Source organism: Molothrus ater, chromosome 1 (assembly GCF_012460135.2).
Source record: "Molothrus ater isolate BHLD 08-10-18 breed brown headed cowbird chromosome 1, BPBGC_Mater_1.1, whole genome shotgun sequence".
In the NCBI taxonomy this organism is placed as follows: domain Eukaryota; kingdom Metazoa; phylum Chordata; class Aves; order Passeriformes; family Icteridae; genus Molothrus; species Molothrus ater.
In genome coordinates this window covers 147,797,881-147,823,929 of record NC_050478.2, presented here as the reverse complement: position 1 = coordinate 147,823,929, position 26,049 = coordinate 147,797,881, and the positions used below count along the sequence as shown (strand labels likewise).

General features: G+C 40.3%; 1 protein-coding gene across 1 annotated transcript in view; it reads left to right on the top strand.

Annotated features, from left to right (window-relative positions):
• The window catches only part of FAM135B (family with sequence similarity 135 member B), a 201,622-nt gene that overhangs the window by 66,138 nt on the left and 109,435 nt on the right, over positions 1-26,049 (top strand). Inside the window, exon 3 of the mRNA XM_036401048.2 lies at positions 21,944-22,023. Within this exon, the coding sequence (XP_036256941.1) occupies positions 21,944-22,023 (80 nt within the window). The remainder of the gene's footprint in view (positions 1-21,943; positions 22,024-26,049) is intronic.

The window sequence follows — 26,049 nt, the reverse complement described above, 5'->3', positions numbered from 1 at the left end:
ATTAGCTAACTGATTCTGATTTTCCTTAATAGACTAGGAAATAAAATTATCCCTGACTGCCGGAGATCAATTAATTGATTTGTCTGGTTCTGTCAGAAGCAATCCTTCTGCACCTTTTTTTTCTTAAAGCTTTTCAAAATCTATTTGACTGCGGAAAAAAAAAAAAACAAAACAACTCTACAACTACTGCATCCACAGGGTGAGTAATATTTGGAGTTTGTGAGGAAAGAGAGGGCACAAAGAAGGTGAAATAGTGACTGATCTGTGGTAGGATTCTGGCAACAATGTATTATAAAACTAGGACCAAGATAAGTCACTGGTCACTGATCACAGGGCTTATCAGTCTTCTCAATCCTCAAATTCCAGGCTGCAATTTCTAAGTGTCTGACACTTACACTGGTGTTTTATGTGTGGGAGGGGTAGTGATGATTAAAAATGGGTGGGAAAATGAAGTCCGGTTTCTTCTGAAAGGAAGGCACCATTGCCCTGGAGAAAAGATGAGTGGTTTCAGAGCTTGCAAAACCCTACAAGGATCAGGCCAGGGATCAATAGCATTCAGAGGTGCTGGAAAGAAGGTCCTCTGACTTAACAGACTAACCTTTGAGCAAAACATCCCTGTTAACTACCAGATGGACACCTGCGCTTTAGTGTACTTAGCCATGAAGTCATTCCTTTAGGGACAAAGTGCAGCAGCTCCTTTTCCCAACAAACTGGGGTTCAGCAATCCATCAGTGCCTCCCTCACCAGATGAGTGCCTGAAAAATACACATTGTGTTCAGAGCTTTAGACCTTATTTCTCAGAGCCTTTGAGGGGCAGTGTCAGAATATATATATATATCATCATATAGTTTGAAAGTGTAGGACAGAAGTAAATCTTGTTACTTTGTTAATAAAAATATGCCTCTCTTCAGACTTCTCACCTGTAATGAAACACAAATCACTTTTGGACTGTAAATCTGTAATTTTGAAAATATTTACCTAGTGCATTTATGATGCATGAATTCTCTTTATTATAAATGAAGAAAGATAAGGGGGGAAAAATAAAAGGAAGAGGGCTTGTAAGCATTGTAAAGTGATGGAAGCCTTTTTAGAATAATGAGTGTTATCCCTTGGAACAGATGCATTGACAGAACTGACTTTTTTTCTTGCCATGATGACATAGTATCTTCACTTTAAGGCAGCATCCAACATCCAATATTCTAAAAAAAAAAGCATAAAAAAGAGAAAGCATAAAACCCCTCAGGAGTCAGTCATGGTCATGCAGTGATATTTGAGAACCTGCTGCACTGAACTGACAAGATGGAGCTTAGTTTAGCACAAATCTAAAGTCAAGGAAGTAGCTGCAGTGCAGGTGTGCATGAAGCTAAAGATCAGTGTCCTGAAGTGTAGCAAATGGCAGCTCCATGAAAATCATGAGTGATGGGTTATTGTCATGACAGCTGGTGAAGACAATTTTCTCATTTGGTTAATGAGTATAGCCATCTTTAATTTCTAGGCACTCTGTGTCTGCTGAAGAGAGCTGGGGAGTCCTGTGCCAGTGGTAGGGGGGAAACTTTGAAAATAAATTGAGTGGAGCCTCAGAGGTGAGGCTGTTCTGCAGGTGAAGAGCAGCATCTCAGCAAACTCCCTGACAGGTAATTGATTAGTCAGTGGAAAGCAGGGTGCTCTTGAATCTGGAAATTATCTTTCTCCTTCAAATGAGCAATACTCTGGCTTAGCCAACCCTAAATACATTAGGTAGCCACTTGGTCACCTATAGACAACTGAGTTAGAGGCCAGCTTCACCTCTGCTAGGAGCTTGTCTAACCAGAGCAGTATCACAGAATTAGTACAAATTCAGAAATAAGGGGCCTGGATAGCCACTACTCAAGGCCTTGAGATAATGCTTTACATGCTAGTTTGTGATTGTTTCCCACACTCTGTTCCCAGCAATCATTAACACAGAGTAAAAACCAGGTCTGTGCAGTGTCAGAGGGAAAATTCTGGACAGCACATTGACTTGGAACAAACACATGTTCGAGAGCCCAGAAATGTTATAGCAATTTGAGAGCTTCTGAGAACGCCAAATGTCGTCTTGCCATTCCTCAACCCATATGGTCCAGCCTCACCACTTGTTCTGCTCCCATTTGGCACCCATGTCACACAACATGAGTTGACTGAGTCATATGTTGAGAAAGAATGTGCTCAGTTTGCTTCAGCCACCCTTCACACATGGGATAGCAACTGTTTCTCTCTTGGTCATGAACACTAGCGTGATAACTAGTCATTAAAACAGCTTACTTCAAAGTGCACACTGCACAACATTCAGCAAATTGACCTTTATTCATGGGCACAGCAGAGGAAAAAAAATTAAGGATGCTTTAGGGAATCAATACATTCCCTTCCTATCTCTCTTTCTGATCCAGGTCTTGTTAGAATAGTCTCTGGTTTTCTCCACCTGCAGAAAATAAACAACTGGGACTTAAGAAAGACATTTTGAAGGATCAGTAAATGCTGAAATTGCAAAGCAATTTCTGATCCAAAGATAAAAGGTGGTGATAGTTACAGAGACAACAGTTTGGTATAAATGCTCTGGCATCCAGGTGGAAAGCTTTGTACACACCAGGAAAATTCATAAATCAAAGGTAAGGATACAGAGAAAGAAGGCATTCTGCTTGCTCCTGGAAGACAAACATTAAAATATATCATATAGACAGTGCTAGCCAAGAGGAATGTCATGCAAACAGATGGGATCCACTCTCCTAGGAAATAAAATGCAAGCTGTGATGTTAGATTAAAGTCTTGGGCAAAAAAATAGAGTTAAAAAGAGAAGAAAAAACCAAAATGAAACTTCTGGGATTCAGCCAGCTTTTAAAGCTCATCAGCCATTAACCTGGAAGACATTTCATTCTATCATCTGTAACATTAAAAATTGACTATTATAAGATTTTCTTCAAAGCTCTTGATGTGTAATTTGGCACTGCCTTTCCTATTTTTATGAGTTCAATTCATAAAATAAAAAAATATTTCTATAAGCAGAGATCTTAAATTTAAAGTGTCATCCCCTAGAGTATCACCAAGTGGCTTTGATCCCCCTTGAGTTCTGCTAATCAAATGTATTAATCTAATGGGCTACGTGCATGTCTTTGAGGTGAATTTCTATTTGAACCAATAGATTTTATACAAAAAAGTAGCTTCTCTTTGTTCATAGGTCTTTTAGAAGTAGCTGTGATCTTCATTGATGCACTTGGATCTGTTTTACCCTCTATCTCCCCAGTGAATTGATGACACAAGCCCCATAAATTCTTACAGTCATTGTGTCATTAAGGGCAGCATTGAAAATTGAGCTCCTCCAGGATGTGACACACTTGTTGAGGAACTGCACAGAGTGACATCAAGACTTAAGGCATGGAGCATTGCATACTGCTGAGAAAAACCAATTTTATTAGAACAGAACTCAATTTTATTAGCAAACCACATTGCTCAGCTAAAATCACATATTAGTGATAATCAAGTCAACCTGTTTTGTGCTGTAAGCTAAAAGGTGAATAACTGGAGACCATCATCCTGATGATAAATCACTAAAACAATGTGTACTTCATGGGGCTAAAACTGAGTGCAGAAAGAAGCTGCAGAGCTTCTTTGTTGTTTCTATGCTGAGGAAGACTATGGTCATACTCATCCTAGAGTCAGGAAATCGTTCATGCTGGAAGGGAACTTCTGTGATCTTCAACCCAACACCTGCTTAAAGCAGGAATTATTGAATTCAGACCAAATTACACAAGGCCATGTCCTGTCCCATCTTGAAAACTTGCAAGGACAGAGATTCCCCAGACTCTACACAACAAATTTCAGAGCTTGAGTATAATCAAAGGATTTTACTTTTTCCCTTGCAAGGACCAGTTGTCCTCCCAAGAGGTTATCCTGTGTTTAAAGACAGGATTTGCTGCTGGTGGTCACTCCGTGCTTTCCCTAGGGATATACACAGAGTGTGCCACAGAGCCATGGAATGGTTTGGCTTGGAAGGGACCTTAAAGACCATCTATTTCCAACCTCCCAATGTAACAATGTGATAAGAAATTCCAAATACAGGTAATTTCAGCTGCCTCTATTAGCTGTTGTTTGCAGAATGCTTTGGAGAGGAAAAGTGCCAGAAGAACTAAAAACATCACAATAACCCTCATGTGAAAACTTGGAGAATAAAATCTCATTCCCTAAAAAATTGCACTCAACACAGTGGGTTTTTTGAAGCATTTCATAGTTATTTTATTACCAGACCTTCTCATTCACTCATGTCTGGCACTCTCTGTTGTTAAGAATAATTGCCCTGACACAGGCTGTGCTGATGCCATGTTTCTGGCTTGTTCTAGTTAAGATCAGTGCTTTAAAACTGTGTCACTTCACTTGTTCTTAAGTAATAAAATGTTGCAGCACATACACATAAATCCTTTCACAAGCCTGAGGGCTTAGACTTCCTTCCACAGCTTACACTACAGAGAGCTGAGTGATTCCCAGCAGCAGACATGGGCCCATCTGTAACTCTCTGAGCTAGGAACTCTAGTCAACATCTCAGGTATAGTTTTGTATAAATATAAATCATGTAAGGTGAGATTGAAGTTACTTTCTGACATAATTCTCTCAGAAAGTCATCAAGGCAACAAGGTAAAGGTCACTTGAACTGGGGTGACGTTTGCTTTCTGCAGAGGAGACAGTATGTAGATGTTAAGGGGCAAAGGTTTAATTTTTCCCTAGCCAAATGCAACATTTAGCCCAGTTTGGGGCTTTTTTCTTTTTTTTTAATGTAAGGGCTTGCAAAGAACACACTTCCTTTCCACTCCTCTATCACTGATTGACAGCAATGAATTGTTTAATATGTGAATGGAAGGTGGATTTAGTATTTTTGAAATATATTTTTTTAACTCTTACATATTAAACTGGTTTTAGAGTTTTGGGGTACAACCTGCCATGGTTTTTGTAACAACTGTGAGCATTCAAAGATTAATTGTAAATAGTACAAAAATTTCTTGTCAAATTGCCTCACTCCAGGAAATATGGTTTTAAAAGAAATGGGAAGGATGGGCATATAAAGCACAGACATTACCTAAGACTCAACTACAGACTCTTTAGTTACAATAAACACACCAGGTGACAAGCGTTTTTTTTAATCCCATTCTCTATGAGATTTTTATATGATACTTATCACTAACCTCTGAGTAGCCCTCAGAAGTGTTAGATTAAGAAAAAAAACCCACACCAGTATTTTCTCTCCCTGTTTTGTCCACATTATTTTCAGAGAGGAGGCCCTGCCTAATGTCCAGGAGATGTGGTTTACCTCTATTTTCCCGTGTTTGAAGCAATTCTGTCCCTTGGCAATCCTGTTCATACAATTCATTGCACTTTTGTAAGGTGCATTTTAATGTAACTAATGCTGAAATACAGTATCTGACTATTGGTATTGGTTGGAATGAGTAGTGAGTTTGGGAAATCACCTGAGGTGGGCTTGAATGACCTTTTGGCTCATCAACTATTATCTACAAACATAGGAGTAGTAATAATATCTCAGAAGATTGTTCTTTATAGAGTGCAATTACAAATGCTCAGATGCTGTGATAGTAGAAAATATTACTGATTACTGTGAATGGGAAAGGTTTGTTCTGACTTTCATTTATCAGATATCTTTGTGTTCAGCTGAAAATATCCCAAAGTCTAATTATCAGAATGGAGAACTGGACACAATCTCTTGATCAGACCATTTTAAGATGGCTTATGCTGTCAACTCAAAATAATTACTCCTTTTTAGACATGCAATCCTTTAGAGTTTTCTTGCTGTATTCACTGGTTTTGGAACTGTTTAAACCTATGGATGCAATTAAGCTATATGGTGTATATGCTGCAGACAGGATGCACTCAAGATGCAATGAAAAACCCAGTTGTCCTTTGTCCTTCATTAATGGAGTTCAGTATATTGTGTGTCTGGATGGGAAGATCTCCTTTAGCACTTTAATTACTTAAAGTGCTTGCTGCAACAAAAGTACATTAACAAACACTAATCAATTTCTCCCATCAATCCACATCCACTTTGTTACAGTGGAACATTAATTCATTTGTGAGGATAACATCTGCCAATAAAAGGTATTACAAATAAAATGCAACTGAAAAATGAACTGCTGTTTAGTAATTTCTTGTTCCTGTTTGGCCTTGCATGATAAATTTTTATATGGATGTCTGGCAACAAATGAGAAGTCAGTTTATAATGTGACTTTTTGGAGTGTTGTCTGCAACCAAAACCCACCACAAATACTGAGAAAGATATGGATTTTTAATTTATTTTGTAATTTTTTTGTTGACCCATTTAAAGTAATCTCTTTGGTTTAGATCTTTCCAGGACTCACATGTCCTCCTCACAAGATAAACTCTGTGAAGCAGTGGAAAGAGATAAATTGATGCAATAGACCCACTAGAGCTTGAGGAAAGGACAGGGTGGGAAGACTCTCAGAGAGGAACAGTCCTGGGTATCTCAATCACTTAAAAGTTTATAAAGTATAAAGAAAGAATGCTGAATCATAGAATGGTTTGGGACTTTGAAGCTCATCTTTTTGCAACTGCCCTGCCATGGACAGGGACACCTTCCACTAGACCAGGTTGCTCCAATCCTGGCCTTGGACACTTCCAGGGATGGAGCATCCACAGCTTCTCTGGGCAACCTGTGCCAGGGCCTCACCACCCTCTGAGTGAAGAATTTCTTCATAATACCTAATCTAAACCTCTCCTCTTTAGTTTAAAATCTCATATTCTGTCACTATCTGCTGGTGTGTAAAATCCCTCACTCTCTTATAAGCCCCCTTTAGGTACTGGAAGGCTGCAAAGGGATCTCCTGGAGCCTTGTCTTCTCAAGGCTGAACAATTTCTATTCTATCATCTTGCCATTAAAACAACATTAAAATTTCCTGCTGTTCTCAGGTTCTAATGCTTCCCTCATTGGAAGCAATGCTGGATTACTCTTGATGTGCTGCTCTACTTCAGACTCTGCAGAATTTAGATGATGGTCAAGCCTGTTAGGAAGGTCCAGTGCCAAGATTAGCCTGGTGGCAGATAATATCCTTTATTTCTCAAGATTCTCTTCTAGCCAAATTAGCAAGGTACAAAATCCACTGAGTTCAGGCACTGTAAAATTAAAGACAGTAGAGAAACTGTGAAAGGGATCCAGTGAGATTTTCATTCTCTAAGGTGGATGGCAAATCCATAATTGACCTGGATGGCCAGATTGACTGAACCCTCACCATGTTGGCTGAGGACTCCAAGCTGGTGGGGAGGTGGATGTGTCAAGAGGGACCTGGACAGGCTGGAACAGCAGGCAACAGCAACTGTGTGCAGTTTGGCAGGGTCCTAGCCCTGGGATGACATAACCAAAGACCTGAGCTCTGAGGAATGACAAGAGACCTCTTCTGACTGAAGGTTTCATCTCCCTGGAGAGGAGAGGGCTCAGGGGGAATCTCACCACAGTGTCCCAATTAGTATTCCAGGGTAACTATGAAGAGGACACACTGTCTCTTCATGAGAAGCCTCATGGTGAAGATAAAGGGCAATTACACCAGAAAAGGTTTCATCCCTTAGAAGAAAGAAATTTTTTCAGTGAGAATAATCATTCACTGGAACAACCTCAGGGGTTGGGTCACTGTAGAGTCCCCATCTCTGGAGGTTTTCTAGATGTGACTGGTCTAGAAAAGGCTGCTGGAATCTCCTGGCTTCCATTCCCATGAAAGGCTGAATTGGATTATCTTTTGAGGTCACTTTCATTCTAGGCTATTCTATCACTCTGTGAACATATGGAGGGTGTTTTTCCATGGATCCTGGTAGAAGATAAGTGTGGGTTTCACTTCTAGCTGTTTTGGAAATAAGCCCCCCTCATACTAAGAGCAGATTTGCAAACAACTTGGAGGCTTTACTGCTGCAAAGATAAGTGCCTGCAAACTCTTGGTGTTTCCACAGTTTGGTGGCAGCTCAGGTGGACATATCATCATTTGTCTCTGCTTCTGTGTTGTTCACTATTGCTCTGATTCTATTTTTTCATCTATGAATAATTTCTTCTGGGACAAAATTTCTGAAACAAAAGGTTTTGTGAATTCTTATATTATTAATATTTTTAGGATTAGCTCAAAATGAGATCAGAGCTTGAGAAGAGGGGACAGATTCATGGTACAATTGGGAATGAAAACTCTTTTCACCTCTCTGTATAGATTTTCTGTAAAGGACTGAGGACACATATTGACAAAAAAACATTGTGAAGAGATTTCAGTGTAGCTGTTAGTGCTGAATCCATTCAGCAGAAAATGGGATTTCCATCTCTAGAGCTGTCAGGCTTGTGCCAGCACTGAGTGCGCTTTCAGAACAGAATATTCATCTTTGGTGGAAGGGGAAGTGTCCCTTCAATGCTGCCAGCACTTCAATGAGAAACATGGGTGAATTGGTAAAATCCCACATTTATCAATGACTTTTGTTTGAGCGAGTGGGTAGACATAGAGATGACCCATTTCTTGAGAAAGGTTAGGAAAGCAAATGTGATGCAGACATTGTATCACAAATCTGTCTCTCAAAACTGCTTTTTGGAAAATAAAAGCTGGAGGGTCCCTGTGCAGGCCCTGGAAGCAGGGACAGCAGGGAGGGGCTCTGTGGGGAGAACCTGGGGCTGCACCACGCCAGACACAGGGGAAAGGAGGAGCTGGGAATGAAGGAGCAAGTTGAGATTGGGAAAAAGGCAGAAAGAGCAGTCAGAAATCAAAGAATATGGCTGGCTGAGTCTCAAAAAAAAAAAAAAGGGAGTTGATACAGGGAAAGAGGTTTATTTTTGTTTATCATCAGCCTACTCTGCCTTTAAATATAAATAAATTATTTTACCCAAACCCTGTCTGTTTACCCTGTGATAGTAAGTGCTCTATCTTTATCTTGAGCCAAGAAATTTTTTTTGTTTTCATTTCTCTTGCTGTTCTTTTGAGGCAGGGGAGTGAGGAAGCTGGCAGCTGACCCAGGCCAAGCCAGAGCACCCAGGTCCATCTCCAGGTGTGCATTTTCTGACCAAAGCTGAGTGATGGTGGAAGTCCTGTGCTTTTCCTGCATCTCTGTCACTTCAGCTGTAATATCTCCTAATTTATACTGATCAAATGATCTCTATATCGTTCTGTTTTTTTCTAATAAGACCGCAATCTCTCTTTTGTCACTACTGCTTCCTGTTCTGCCTCCAACAGTTCCTTTAGCACTTAATCAAAGCTGCCTTCTGTAGGTAGCCATGCCTTGTATCATCCAATTTAAACTGTAAGCAGACATCTGAATCTGGTTATTGTACTGTTGCTGTTGTAATCTTTCTTCGTTTTCTTTTAATTGTCTTACCACTTTCTTAATTCTTTGTAGTTGTTGTTCCAACCAGCTTATAGTCTCTAAGACCTCATTACTTCTATTCTCCAGTTCTTGCATCTGTGCTACCAGTTTTTCTATTTCTTTGTCAGAAGCTGTAAATTCTTGATGGTTTTGCTCCATTCCTAATAAAAACTTATTATATTCATCAATTCTTTATTTTATTTCTGCTTGCAAAATTCTACCTCATATTCTGTAAGCATTCCACAAGTCTTTGATGTTACTCCTAAGTTTTAACTGTTCTTCCTATTCCTTAATTTCTTGCACCCCATTAAATTTTCCTTTTAAAACCTGGTTTATCCATCAATTGCCACTGTTTTTCAAGCTGTTTTTCATGGACTGAAATTTGCTTTCTCAGATATACAGGCTCCAATAATTATTTAGCTAAGTCCTGGTTTCTATGCAGTTGTTCTCCATGTTCTACATCCTGTTTTATCATTTGAGAGGACAAGCTCAAATGGTCCTTTCCTCCCAGACACCAAAGCTCTAATTTGTCCTGCACTAAAAATTCTACTTCCAGTCCTAGAAAATAATTATAACAGGAGAAGAGGTGTTACAGTTTTGTGGCACATTACTTTATTTTCTTATGGAGTTGTACAGACTGTGTGAAACACCAAAAAATTATGTTTTGTACAAACATGTAGTTTTTGCTCCACATTCTATTCTGACACTGAAAAGTGTCCACATTTCCTAGTTGCTCTTTGAGTGGGTTTTTTTTCTGATTTTGTACTGATTTTTTCTGATTCTGTACTGATTTTTTTCGGATGCCGATTTCTGATTCTGGGTTATTTAGTCTCAGAATAGGAAATGCTGTTTGTTTGTTTGTTTTTCAGTTTCATTATTTGTACATGTATGACACAGACACATCACCCTCTGTTTACATCTCACAGGGGTTACCCTCATAAATAAATCTGTCTGTCTGATTAAGAACCTAATTTTGAGAAGAAATGGACCATTGCAATCCCTTTCTCTTTAATGGGAGGACATTGAGCTGTAATGAGTTCTAGGAATCAGGATCCAAAAGAGAACAGGATCAAATTCCTCTCTGAAACTCACAGGAGACATCTTAGGAAATTTTCACATTTCCATCTTAGGAAATGGCTGTTGGTGTTCAAGAAGTGTCTGGATGATGCTCTCATTCATGTGGATAAGTTTTAGTTAATCCTATGAGAGACTTGGACTCAATGATTGCTTGAACCCAGTGATGGGTCCCTTCCAACTTGAGATTTTTTATTATTCTCTGTGTCGAATGAAAAAACATACTCCCCTCAAAATACCCCATGACAAATAAAGCTGCATTTCAGCAGAAACCACTGAAGCAAAATTTCTGTTTTTTCACCTTAAGAATTGAGCTGGACCCAGACAGAAATGCTGAATTTTGTATTTCTCTTTGCTGTGGTACTGATCAGCCACCCCTGGGCTCAGTTTCATGGAGCTCTGCATTCATTCCTTTGGAATGTGCTGTGTGCTCTTGCCTGATGGTCCCACCTTGCCCCTGCTGATGCACCTGAGCAGAGCCCAGGCCTGACGTGCTGGGTCAGTGCTGGAAGGAGAGCCTGTGACCCCAAATTGCTTTGGGATAGAGGTGCCAGTGAGTGTGAACTCCCTTGGGCTCCAGCAAATGTCAGGCCTTAGTGGAGGCTCTTCCCAATTGCAGTAAGGTAATGCAGCTCCTTTTTGCTGAAGACTGAAATTGAGTCCAGTGATGGCAGATCAGTAACAGAGCAGTGTCTGTCTGGGATCACGGACCTGGAGACCACCCTGCAATTGTGAGAGGTGCAGGCATAGCCATGAGACAAAATGAGTCTGAGACCACACTACTTAACCGATCTGCACAGCTTTGTTCCACCACAGCAAGTGGTCAGCCTGGTGTTTGAACTGGCCAATTTAGTGGCAGTAGAATTTAGGGAATTCCAGATCCAAATGCTGGATGAACTAAGTAAAGTGACTTGTCCTGGGACCATGATTCACTGCGTCTCAGGTCACACTGCATCTCCACTGGGCTTATTTCCCTAAACCTGCTTCTTTTGGAATCTAATTCAGGGTCAATGGCTAGAAGATACTCAGTTTTTGTATTCATCTGGGATTAGAAAATTATCAGGCTGTGAATAAAGTGAAAGTCTCTCCTTGGTCTGCTGGATTAGACATCGAGTCCCCAGTAGTTTGCATCTTTGTTTTAAGGTCACTTTGGCTTTCAAATTTCTGAGAAGTTCTGAGATATGAAAAACAATTGTACAATTTTTAAAGCAACAGCTTCTGAGAAGTCATTTCATACCTATCATTTTCATTTTTGTCCTGTTTCCAGGAGTGGGATACAAAACAAAATGTAGTGTAAATAACCCCATCTCCAAACCTGTTTATCCATTTCACTCCACAAGCACAGAAGCACTTTAGAAATCTCATGAGACACGATGTTTGCCTTATTCTACTAAAAAACCCCATTTAATATAAAGGTTTGACTTGATCTCCAGGAATATTCAGCTAATTTTATATATACTAAATGATTTTTAGAATCTCTTGATTGCACCCAGAACAGGTGAGGGTTAATTCTCTCTCATATAATCAGAATGTAAGTTTTTCCAGGTGCTTCAGTTAGAAAAGCACAAAATCTCTCATCTTTAGCTCTTCATATGATATAAGAACAGATTGGAAAAGGTTACTACTTGACTGTGAGACTAAATTAAATTATGTTCTCAAGGTTTCCTATTGCTTTTGAGACAGGAATATAAGTGCTTCTATCCTTATTGGAGTCCTAATTTTTCTGCCCTTTCCTTTCACTGCCTTTCTTTTCCAACACTAAAGCACATTTCTATCGTTTTACTCTTTATTCACCATTCTACTGCCCACTCCTCTTCACCCCTACCTTGCTATGATGACTGAAAGGGAAGTAAAGGGCAAATTGCTTTAAAAGGATGAATATGGGACTAAATAAAAGACAGCATTGCTACCTTGATGAGAATAAAAGGGCAAGAGCCCCTGAGGTGAGCATAAAAGGAGATGTAAAGAGAGCTGGTTGGTGTAATTGTCAGAGAGCTGCGGGGTTTCATGGGCTGGAGATTTTATGGCTTGTGGGATTGCAAGTTTCTGCAGAGGAGAGATGATCTGATGAAACTACAAGAAGCTGGATGCATAAAAACAATCAAGGTTTTGGCTTACCTGGACCCAAATGAAATCCTTGCCTGAAAAGCATCAAGTGCCAAGTGTAGGCTCTCCTTTGGTGATGCACTGAAATACTTTAGTGGCTCTTCTGCCAGAAGTTGAGTAGATTTTTCTAATTATGCCCAGAACACTGTGTTCTTGAGAACTTCCAGCCCTAAATCGTGGGACATAAGTATCCATGTTTGATCCAGGGATATGCTGAGCACCTTCTGAAGATATTGAGAACCCATGTGTACTGTTTGCTTGGATGAGAAGGAATCACACCAAGCACTTCTCAAGCCTGCAAAACTAGGCAGCATCTGGTTTTAAAGCAGGATTTTCTATCATAATAGAAATAAGAAAAAATAAAAAAAAAGGTTGCCATACCTTTGCAATAGAACAATTTCATCTTATCTGCATGATGGAGACTCCTGGTAGGTGAAAAGTTTGCTTTCATAGACCCACTTTGTCTTTTACTGAGAGACCAGTTTGTTACTTACTGCACTCCAAGGAGGGTATGGCTCACTCTCCCCACACTATTAATTTTAGACCTACCTTCATCAAAAGTTAAAGAGCTTGAGAATAAAACTGGGATGAGAATTGTAGAAACTTGATGTGATAAATGGTTGTGGAGTCTGAATTGGGGCACTGCAGCTGTGTTTGACTGACCTGCCCTGGCACAGCAGCAGCTCTGGGCATTGCAGAGGGAGTTGCCAGACAGACCTGTCACCGTGTGTGCAACACTGAGGGTTGGAAAAGCCTTCCTCTCCAACCCCTGATAGCCTCCAAAGTGAGTGTAAGATTCCCTGGGCTGTCAGGGGTGTTCTTCCTAGTTCCAGAAAGGTGAGAATAAAATGCTAATAGTGGCGATGACTTCTGTGAACATCCGCCTCCTGCCTGCTGCTAACTCCTGTGTCCCACAGTCACTCCCTTTTTTTCTGGGCTATTCTAGAGCCTGCCAGCAGCTTGAGGTACAGTTAGGTCAGAAAAGCTTCTTGAAATAATATTTAATTGAGAAACGTCTGGATTTTTTAGATATGTCTGAAATATTTTGTGGGTATATTGTAGGGCTTCCTCATGCATATGATATTGCACATTTTGCTTGCACTTATAACAACGTGGTAATTTTTCTGATATGCTCCATAGTCTGATTTATCTGTCTGTTTTCAATCTTAGGTGTAAAATTATCACCTTTTTCCTTGCTCTTCTGTTTGAATAGCCAAAGAACCCACCAAATATTTATATACAAATAAGGATGGATTTACACAGTGCTCTTCTGTATGGCTTGTGCACTTTAGAGATCCACCAAATCTTATTGACTCTGTTAGATATGTAACCTTCAACATTATCACCACAAACAAGGAAAATTCTACATTGTTTTATGCAAACTTACAGAATTTTTTGGCTACACTCCTGACTTGTTTCACTAAAGGGAAAAGAGAAATAAATGCTCTGCTTGCCCTCCTTGCCCTGGTGTTCTCCCTGTACTTCCACAATGGGTATTGCTTTCTATTTTTATTTTTCAGCAGGAAGCTAACCAGATAGAAAGCTTTATTTTTAAGCTTTGGTCCCCAGTGTTTATATGGACAGTAATAGTGTGTTTGGCAGATTATAGATTATTGTTTTTTCTGGGAATCAGCCTGGTGGTTGCAGATATTTACTCTGTCCTGCATAAACTTCTGGAATATCCATCAGGAAGCCCTCAGATGGTAACACACTTGGCAATCCTCTGCTGGGGCTCATCAGCTCAGGACAGAAAGGTCTCTTAATGCTGTTAGAGAGACAATGAGATTTTTTACATCTGAGGACCTGAAATTCAAAGCCCATGAAGTTAAGCCTTGCAATGAGATTTTGAGCTCTCCTCTATTGCTGTTTTCATGAAGACATCCATCTTTTTCCTTGCCTGTCAGGCTTTTAGGCTTTTTCTCACTGACTCCCAAAACAGTGTGCTGCAGTCCTTGGCTCCCTGGAAGCAGTAATTCAATGGAGAAGATTTGCTGATAGCCAGGGGTTCCTGGAGGACAACTCCAACACTGGTCTGAGGAGCAGCTGGAGCTCCAGGCTGACTCTTCAGGCTCAGACACAGCTCATTTGTTTGCTGGATGTATCAGCTTAAGGATTGTTTATTTAAAGGCAGCCTAAACTGGGATGAAATTTTAAGCCTTGGAGCTGTTCAGGCATAATTCAAAGCAGGTGGAATTTGAACTTGTCTGGCTCCTGTGACACTGCTACTGAGCCATAAGTTTTGATTTCCGTGCTGCAGGGATGATCAGGGAGGAGCAGTCTGGTCTGTCAGTGCTCCTGGTGGGAGTGATCTGGTTTGGTGGCATGAGGCATCAATATTATCTTACAAATTGCTTCTCTCAAACCTGTCAACCCTTCTTAACCTGAGTTTTACAGTGTCATTACAAGGCATTTGTAGGGGAAGACAAGTAGAAGATGAGAGCTGTGATATTCTGGTATTAATGTGAGAGGAGGAAGGAAAGGAAGGATGGAGTCCAGAGCATCAGTAACAGGGCTGGTACCACCCAGCTCTCTGTTGGTTTTGATGTAAATCCTCTAGAATCAGGTACTGCCCTGTGCTATGGTTAGATCACTAGAGATGACGCGATGAGTTATCTGTAGCAAAAAAATTTTATTATCCTAACATTAGGAGAAGAGGTCTGAGCTCCTCAGTGTCAAGAGACTGAGAGGTGTCAGCAGCTCTGCCCCGTGCAGGGGGAGGCAAGGGCAGGGATTGTGACCCAGCACATCTGTCAGTGCAGGGATTGTCACCCAGCACATCTGTCAGTGCAGCCAGGCTCCTGAGGGAGGCTCCAGAGCCAGGAGTGAGGAGAGTCAGAGCAGGTCAGCAGGGCTTAATGTGTACCCAGCCACAGGAAAACAAAGAAGCCACTTGAGTTGTTTAATTTTAAAGATTAGAAATTCACAAATAGCCAGTGAAGGTGGGGATGGCAAATTCATTGCTATTAGGGTGACCCATGCAGTTTGTCTTGCAAGAGAGAAGGGACTTGGTGTAGTAAGCACTGCCTGCATAAATAAAATGGTACTGCAAATAAAAAGGATCTGTGTCTTATAAATCATTTGGAAATTTACTGAGCTTCCCCCAAAAACAAATTGGCTTTTTCATTCCTGCTTCTGGTAGGAGCTCTTTGATTTTTTTTTACACAGTTTTGCTCCTTTGCCAGCTGCAGTTTTTACATCTAAACTGGATTTATTCATGGACAGTTTATATGTGTTTGTTCTTGTGCCAATGTTGTACTTTCTTGTACCTCAGTCTTCTTTCTTCCTGATTATTTTCCTCCCCATATATTTATAGATGGAGAGGGGATCTGATTGCTCTGTTTTGCTGAGTTAAGTGTACCAAGTTCCTTTAGTTCTTAAAATCAGCTTGCTGTTTCCTGATCTTCCCTTCACAGTGTCTGTACCACATTATCTGGCAATTTTCCATGCTCTCCCTACTTTACTGAAGTCTTAATAAGTTTTTCTGCACTGCTCTTCCCTTTAAAAAGGGAAAAAAAACCCCAAAAAACCCCCACAAACAAGATGTTTACTCAAAAAGAGGTACTGCCTAGCCTAACTCTAATGAGCCAGACTCAGCCTAATTGAAGTAAAACAGGAATTGTGCTGCAGTTTCTCATTTATTCCCTAATTATTCTTTTCCTTAAATCTACTGTAAAGCCTTATGTATTTCTGGGACCACACTCAGGGAGCCAAGTGGTGTCCATTCAACTCCCTTTGCAAAATGTCTGTTCAGCTTCTGCTCTTTGCCAGCCCTTCTGTAACTTTATGGATTTACTGTACTTGTTGTAAGTCTGTATTACCAAGTGTCCAATTCACATGCCACGTCTACCAAGGCTCTCTAAGAAAAATAGCTTGTTATTTTTGGAGGCAATATCTCATTTATCATTACTTTCAGCTCCATATCACTATCAGGCAGTGCTTTCCTACACATTTGTGGTGGAGGACTTCCTGTAAATAATTTGATGGCCTTTGCAATGTCTACCTCAGTCTGATTCTCCAGTTTTAAGTATAGATTTTGATCTCCACATCCTGTTGTGTTCTTTGTAGTTTTTTTATGTTCATGCTTCACATGATTTTGGAGAGGGTTGCTCAGCTGGGAAGAGATGAAGTTGTCTGTAGGATTTCTCTCCAAGCCTGAAATTCAGTGAGAGCCTCTTACACTAAGAGGGAGGAGCCATGTCCTTGGAATTGCCCCCAGCCAAGCAGCATCCCACCCTCAGGGCTCTGCTGCTGCAGGCTCCACACAGCAAATGTTCCTCTCAGGTGAGAACAGATTATCCATACGCTAGGAGAGCTCAGGAGACAAAACTGATCCCTCTTTATCTTGAGGGGATTGGAAGAGTCTGGTGAGCATGACCAGACTATGAGGCTACTCCTTGATAAGAGTATTTAGAGCCAGCTGGAGATGGTTCTCTTTGTTTTGAGGAAAACAAGGCACACTGTATGGTCAGGTGTACCTCTTGCTTCTCAGTGTGATTTATGTCATTTATTGCTCAGAGTGCCTCACTAGAACTGATGAGTGCTCTTAGTACCCCAAAAAAACCTTTTCCTTTTGCCATCCTGTTAGAATCATAGAATGGTTTGTGTTGGAAGGGATCTTCAAAATCATCTCGTTCCACCCCCTTGCCAGAGCTTAAACACCTTCCACTATCTCAGGTTACTCAAGGCCACATCCAGCCTGGCCTTGAACATTTCAAGGGATGAGGCATCCACAGCTTCTCTGGGCAACCTGTGCCAGGGCCTCACCACCCCCTGAGTAAAGAATTTCTTCCTCATATCTGACTGAAATATATTCTGCTCAAGTTTGAAGCCATTGCTCCTTGTCCTGTCCCTTAGCAGGGACTGAGGACAGTACTCAGTCACCCAACAGTGTGGGTTTTTGTGGAGGTACTGAAAAAATGTTTTATTTATGCTCAAAATAACATGGCTTCATTTTATATGTTGGTCTCAGCATCACTCAGACTGGTACAACGAAGAGGTGTGGCACAGTGGGATGGGGAAGTAGAGACATATCTGTGTTTGCTGCTGAAGAAATTGTGTGGGACTCTGCATCTTGCAGTGTATTTTATAACATATTTGATTTCCTGTGTTTTGATCAGGACACCCCTCCTCACAATGCACAAGCTATTACGAGTAACATCCAACTTCCCAGCGTGGGAGCAAGAACCTTCATATTTTTGGTTTTGCTTGGTTATAAAGTCACCGTTTGGCAATTCCTCCCTACTTACAAAGGCTTAGAGAAAGCTCTGAGGAGGAATGGATAATGTTTGCGTTTCTAATGATTTAAATATTGATATGTGGCTAAAAAATAGGAAAAACCCAACCCAACAACCGGAAAGAACACAACAGGTACTGGGTTTTATTACGTTTCCTGTTGTTGGGGTTGGAGGTTGCTTATTTTAATTGGACAATAAGCATTCTTGTGAAATTCAAATAAGGATGTCCTTGGGGTTTCTGACCACTCAAGGTGAAACTATTCTTTCTTTATATACTGCTTGTGATATTTATCTCTGTTATTTACCTCCTCTGGAGCTGTTAGCATTTTGCCTGAAACTCTCACAGAAAATATTTTCAGGAAAAGCATTTTTTAAAAAAAGAATAAACTGATAAATATTTCTCTGCACTAACATTTCTCTGTAATTTTGTAATTCAATCTACCAGTTTGAGCCTTTAACATTCTCACTGCCGTGTGTGTTCTTTACCATGAATACATCCCTGAGATGTTGGGGGGATCTGAGGTGCTCTACATGTCTGTCCTCTGCCATTAATCCAGCTGAGCACCTTGAGGTACAAACCTTTGCAATGAACTCATATGCACAACTGAACCAACAAAAGGACATTTAGAAGTCTCTTGTGTCTTTTGACTAGAAGACCATTCTCCAAAGTCTTTCTTTAGGAAGAATCTAACTAATTCCATGATGATTTATACCAGAATTCCTTTATGCCATTGCATTACGAAGGCCAGACTTTTTGGCATTAGATGCCAAACAATCTACAATAAATAATTTATTAATAACTGTTTATTGTAATTCTTTTTATTAAGAACTAAAACATGCTTGGTCACCTAAAGAATATGAGTTACACTTTTGGCTGCAATCCTCAATAGTGCAGAACTTGCTAGTCTCTGGATTCTCTTTATATCTAGACCTTCAGTCTCAGAGTTTGAGATTAGTCTGAGAGTTCCTTAGTTTTCTATGAATTTTCTATGCATTTTTTACTTTGACCAGTTCAGTTTGGTGGGTATACAGGAAGACAGCTACTTGTGACCCCCTACAACATCTCTGCCATCCAAATGAATTTACCAAAATTTAGGGGATGAATAGGGAAAGGTTTTAATTAGATGAAGACCTATTTTTTTATGTCCTTGCAGCTAGTCCATTTGGCAAAGGACATAATGAATGTAGTGAGGTATCTTCATGTGGTTTTGATATCCAAGGCAGAACAGTCTGGGCAATGAGGAAATAAATGTCTGCCTAGCATCCTCCAGGAGCTGAATGTCTCTAAGTCTGCTGAGAGTTTTGACTGCATGGCCATCATTGCCCAGAAAGGTTTTGGATGCTGGAAGTGTTCAGGGACAGGTTGGATGGAGCTCTGAGGAACCTGGTCTAGAGGAAGGTGTCCCTGCCCATGTTAGGGGAGTGAATGAGATGGGCTTTAAGGTCCCTTCCAAAACTATTCCATGGTTCTGTGATTCCATAATATGAAAGTGTTACCCTAGGCACCTCTGCATAATCCCCCCAGCTTTAGGTGGCTTAATCAGAAGCACCAGGAAAGCCATTGGGCATCAGTTTTCTACTGGAAATATTTAGGGCTGCATGGGATGTTTCTGAACATGAGACACACAATAAGGGAAGGGTGACATTCCCATAGTGTGGCAGGAGGTACCCAGTATGACATTCCCTGGAGGAACTGCAGTCTGAGGAAGCATCTGCACTGGATCAGGGAATGTGTGAAGAGGAGGGAGCAGCTGAGAGGTGCTTTTATGGACTGACACTAACCCCCATCCCCATCCCCTGAGCTGCTTGGGAGGAGAGGAGTCTAAAAGACTGAAGCCAAGCCTGGGAGAAGGGAGTGGGCTGGACAGAGGTTTCATTTTAATGTTTAGGTTTGTTTCTTTCTACCCAATTGTGAATGAATTAAATTAATTTCCCAGAAGTTGAATCAATTTTGCCAGTGGCAGTAACTGGTAAGCAATCTCCCTGTCTTTATCCCATCCTATTTTTCCTCCTGCTGTTCTGTTGATGAGGGGGAGGGACAGCTCATGTGGTTGGCAATTTGGCTGTTAGCCAAGGATAACCCACCACAATTCTGAGCAGCAAAAATTTAAAATAAAAGTGGCCAGACAGTTATAGAATATCATTCTTTGGAGCTGAGCTAGTAGAATGGGCACATGGTAAACCTTAAATATCTGCATATGGAGGAGTGTGTTCTGTTACACTAATGTGTAATATCACTTTAATACCCTGTTACTGGTATTTGGAAGTTACTAGACTTTGTGAGTAGTCCACAAAGAGTATTTTTGTCAGTAAAAAAAATTGTATTGCATAAAACTATAATGAAAATTCAAAGGGTCTTAAGGTATAAGTCTTGCTATAGAAAAAATCAGGATCAATACCATCAATCAAAAACTTCTGCATAGTTCAAGAACAGCATAATGGAGAGAAAGATCAGGTAGCTTTGATTGCTCTTATGTCTAACTAGATACTGAGTGTATTTAGAATATGGACTGCTTTTGTTTTCTTTTCTGAAAACTGACATGTAAAGAGAGTTTTCATGCCCAAGCTCTTGACTGAAACAGATACCTAGAAATGTCAAAGGTTGTGCTGGAATTAGATCCCAGATGGGAAGAAGCTGCCAGCTGAAACAGGTAGAGTAACATGGGCTTTCAGCTGTGAAGGACATGGAACATTTGCCTCTGGAGTGGTGCTTCTTTTTTAGTTTAGTTTAGTTTTGTTTTGTTTTTTTTTCTCCCCATCAAACTCCTTTCTTCAGCTTTTATCCTCAGAAAGACAGATCTAGGTCATTCACTATTACACATTTTGGAAAGATTTAATTGGTCAGTGTAGCCTGAGATGTTCATACAGGAGTTCAGAGAGAACTTGGTGTTTTCATAAAGTTACAGAATGGTTCAGGTTGGAAAAGACTTGCATTTACAGGCTGAGACAAAAATCAGACCAAAACTATCTGTAAATACTAGTGAGTTAAAGGACTTTATAAATAAAGAGACCAAACGAGGGAAAATCCAGAGAAAGAGAGACTTTTGTAACACCAACATGGTGTTAGAGTGTGTTGATGGAGAGTCTGAAAAGAGATGGAGATATCCTGAGCTACAATATCCTGCATTGGGTACAGTACTGAACACTGCCTCATATTCCTCATCCATGGAAGGGGTGGTGAAGGACGACTAGGACGAGTTTTTCCTTCTGTTTTGACTGAGCTCATGTTCTGGGGACTGAAACAGGCTTCCCAGGGAAGTGGTCCCAGCACCTGCCAGAGTTCAAGAAGTGTTTGAACAATTCTCTCAGACATGTGGAGGGACTTTTGGGGTGTCCTGTGCAGGGCCAGAAGTTGGCCTTGATGATCCTTGTGGGTCTCTTCCAGTGCAGGATATTCTATGATTCTATGTGTAACTTAGACCTCTGAAATTGCTGCTGTTTTCTTTTTCTGTCTTCCTTCACCTAACACAGGGATCCCCTATGGGATAGAAAACAACCAGAATACAACTGGTTTAGATGTGATTAACAGAATCACAGAATGGCAGGGACCCCAGTGGGCCAACTGATCCAACCTGCCTGCTCATGCACCCCAGAGCACAGGACTGTGTCCAGACAGTTCTGGAATATCTCCAGTGAGGGAGACTCCACAGCCTCTCTGGGCAAATGATTAATGCTAACATTTTCTTGATAAGGTAGACTCACCATGGAACAGCAGAGGTATAACTATTATGTATAATATGTGCAATAATGTTCCTAGATGTGAGATTATCACTTTTGTTGTCTTTCCACCAAAGTTTTTTTTTTATTGTTTGTTTGGTTGGCTTTTTTTGGTTTTGTTTTGTATTAATTTTTGTCACACCTTGCCTGATATCAGGGTCATTTTATCATAGAAGTTTCTCCATGTCTCCTTTTCCTACAGGACGCCAAGTGCTTTTCACAATCTTTCTTCACTATTCACACATCAGGCCATTGTGTCCACTCTGCCTGGTGTAAAATAGAAGGGGCCATATTAAACCCACTTGAATTAAAGCTAAAGAGCAGAAGAAAAGATCCTGAACATGCCTGTTCTCTTGAGCCCTTTTGGGTGCAGATGCCCAGGGTGTGCTCTCACAGAATTTCAGGTTGGATCAAGAGGTCACTTCTCCAGCAGTGTGTAACTTTTCGTCCTTTCTCTCCAGGTATTACCAGATAAGAGCTGGACTGAAGATCCCATCCAGGATCCCCCACAGGCTGTTTGCTACCATTGCAGGACAGACAGGTAAGCAGGTCCCAGAGGAATGTGACCTGACTGCAGGTGGGGTAGGATGGAGAAGGAAACTGTGTGAGGAACAGGTGAGCCTGGATTGAGGTCCAAACCTGGTTTTCCCTAATGATCAGTAGTTGTCCATCTCTGTTTGGGTAAGGGTTTGTGACTGGTATTGGGCTTGTGTCTGTCAGAAAAGCAGAGGAAATTTTCACAATCTGATCTGAAAGCATGTCTCTTCTATATGGTTCCTTGCTGGCAATTTTTCAGTTTAATATTTCTTTATATCTTTAGAGTTCTATTTTTTTTTAATAAATAAAAAAGTATTGTTCAATTTGGAAGTCTGGTTCAATTAAAATGCAAAATTGTTAGAGAGGTTTTATAAAACACAAATGATGATACCAAAATCTGAGAAAATCACCTAAAAAAAATAATCCAAAAACTCAAAAGCTGAATAAAGAAATTTTCTTGGAAAATAAATGAATATATAAATAATTTAGTCTGGGTTTGGAAAAACATCTTGTGAAAAATCCTCAAGGAAAAAAGTATTATTTTACAACATGTTCCACTGTAATTTGCCCTTAGCATATCCAGAATCCCCTGGAGTTCCTTAGATTTCTGGAAATGTCCTCAAATTACAGCAGTTTCTGGCATAAGTAATCTTAAACTAATGAAATAACCTCCTGTGAAGACAGCTAGAACTTCACTTTCTTGGGGTAAAAAAAGAGTAACAAACAATAAAAAAGCCAAACTACTCCTGTTCAGAATAAACTATGTTTTATATTTACTTTTTTTACAAAATATTATTTTCTTCTCCCTCACACATCTTCAGCATCGAGAAAGAGTGAAGATTCTTTCACTTCTTCTGGAAACAACTCACGTAGACACCTGGGCAGGGGAGAGGCAAGGCTGGCAGTGCAGTTACAGGATTAGCACTTGACTTTCAGGGTGCTAATGCAATCCAGACTGGGCTCTAATAGCTTTATAGGGCTAACATCAAGACAAGGGATATTTAAGCCACTAAGGCTTTAAACAGTTTCTCCTTGGCTACCTTTGCAAGTACTTCCTAATTGATTTCATAGATCTGCAAGAGAGCATTATTTAATGGGACTGAACTTAAAGGTACACAGGCCATAATGTGGGGGCTTTTTTTCATGCCACTGATCTCTCTCAGTGTGTGGATACCTGGGATAGGGCTAATTAAATTTCTGTGCATGTTTCAATAAGACACTCCTATTAAAATAGCATTACAGCAAAACATGGGGGATATAAAATAGTGAATAAACTCCTACCTCACTAGCGAGAATGACTATAAAATAAGTGGAATTCATGAGTTCAGTTTAAAGGAAGTATTTTTAATCTTTCCCTTATCGGGTTCGTAGGATTTGTGAAAACTGAGAATATATTTTGGAAATGATTATGTAAATTCATAAAGTAAAATCTGTGAATTTATGCAGTAATAAAATATATAAAATATGTAAGCATACAAAATAAATAGGAGGCAGTATTTATCTTCCGATGCACATGGCTTTTTATTTTTATTAAGTGTACAGGATTTACAATAAAACCTTGGGAACTGACAGCATTAGCAATGTTTGCTTCCCACTAGATGTTTTCAGCAACAGAGGCAAAACCCCCCATAGTTTACAATAATTCAGCAGAGGGAAAGCTGCAGTCTGTGCTAGGCAGTCCCTTGGTGGTGACCAACCAAAAGTGAGCAGAAAGAATTCCAGAATTCCATCCGTGGCACAGGACTGACAGGTTGTGCAGGAAGCCTTGGTGACCTACCACATGGTCCTCAGTTTATCCATGTCCTGTGTACAATTTAGGAAGAGACTGGGCTGTGTGGCTCAGTCAAATCACAGGAGAGCTGTGCTGGAGCCCCTGTGGTGTGGTCACTCACATCCTCATACTGACCATTAGCTTGTGTTGAGTCAGGGTGCATGAGCAGGAATATGCTGTGAACATAAATACATTTGTAGTACATTTAGTATTTGTAATTTGTAATGAAATATATATTTAATTCATATTTCTAAGCATTTTTAGCTAGGTGTGTTTCCCTAAAGACCAGACAAGACTGGTGGCTGGGGATTTTCACAGAAATCATGCAATCATAAAATCTGGGAAAGACCTCCAAGATCAAGTCCAGCCTTTAGGCTGAACACTGCCTTGCCCACTAAACCATACAGTGGAGTGTCACTTCTTGTTTTCTGAACAAAGGATGCTGATTCCACCACTTCCCCAGGAACCTTGTTCCAATGCTTACCCATTCTTTCAGGGAAGGACTTTTTTTTCCTTATATTCAACCTGAAACTCCCCTGACTCAACTTGAGGTAATTTCCTTTTGTCCTATCACAAGTTGTTTGGGAGAAGAGACTGACCCCCACCTCCTTTCAGGTTGTTGTAGAGAATGATAAGGTCTCCCCTGAGTCTTTTCTCCAGACTAAACCACTCCAGTCCCCCCATCTTTTCCTTATGTTCCAGATTATGCTCCTTATTTTTGAGCAATGAAAAGGAGAGAAGGAACAAGGCTTGTTGTGCACAAGTTGCTGTCATGCAGATTTCATACCCCCACGAAATTCAGCTTCCTGTCTTTTAATAGATACCATGACTGAAGACTGCTTTGGGCTTGTGAAGAAATTATTCTCTCTGCTCATTCATGTACAGCTCATAACAGCACAAACTCCATTGCCCTCAGCATCCCTCCTACAGGGCTGAGTTAATGCAGACATAGCCTGAATTTAAACCCTAGAAATGCCTTTCTGAGTGGATTTGTGGGGCTTTGGCCTCTGGTGCTCTTCAGCAGGATGGCTTGTTAATGTTATCATGTGATGGTGTCTGCCTGCAGCAGGCAGTGGGCTGAGCCTGTGGGACCCAAGCATGAACAGCCAGAGGAGCAGGGAAGTGAAGATGCCATCTCACAGTTATAATTTGTATAATTAGCTCCTTGGCTGAGCTGCCTTATGACCCACTAAGTGTCTACCATAAGATTTTAAGCTCCTATATAAATTCTGGGGCAAGGATTCATGAAGTATTGAACATACAATCATTCATTGATTTCCAGGCTGCAGGCACAAGCTGAAAAACTGCAGGAGTTTATCGTAAAAACATGTATTTAAACCATCTTTTTTTGCTCATTCCTCAGAACACTGGCAGAAAGAGCAATGCTCAGAAACAGTTAGGATTAGCTGTTTTATCTTGATGTTCTGCACTGTGTCAAAGAGGGGAAAACGGAGACCAGAACAGTACAGAGGAGGACAAGTTAAAGAACATGGTATGCATGGGATAAATCTTGGCAGCATTAACGCCAACAGAGACTTAGAGGGTGAATTACAGCACTGAAAATGCCTGATAAACCCAATCTCAGAAAGAATATAAAAAATTTCCATCTCTTCTGCAGTGTTTTGCAGTAGTCTACACACCACTTGAGTGCATTATAATTTTGAAATAGAATTATTTTTTAAAAGTGAAAGCTGCAATTGGCTTTTTTGGTAAGTTTTCAACCCACTATGCCTCACTCTCATATACTGCAACCAGCAATATTCATTTGCTTCCAACTTGCCTATTTGTTTACCTTAGGCCAGGAAAATTGTTTTGCTGGGTGAACATTAAGAAAACAAAAATCTTTTGCATGGCATATAACTAAAGAAATTACTCAGGACTTTGATTTGTGTCCTGATCTCCCTTTTTCTCCACCAAGAAGTACCACATTGCCAATTCTCAATACTCCAAATAGACAAATATTTTTGAAAACTTGACCTGAAAATTTAATTATAAGTAATACAAAATATTTAAGAAAAATTATCACTGGCTATGCTAATCTTTATTGGACTGTAGAAGTCTTCCATCTAATTTTAGTCAATTAAATTGGGTTATTGTTTGAAAGTGTAGAAAGCCAAGGACAGCCAAGGAATTAGATTCTTCTTTCATTTTTTCTCATAAAAGGCAGGGAGATAAGATACAATGTTTCTTCCAGACAAGTCAAGAAAAAGCAGCTGTGATTGCCATTTCATGTTGACTCCTTTTAGTGGTGATGTAAAA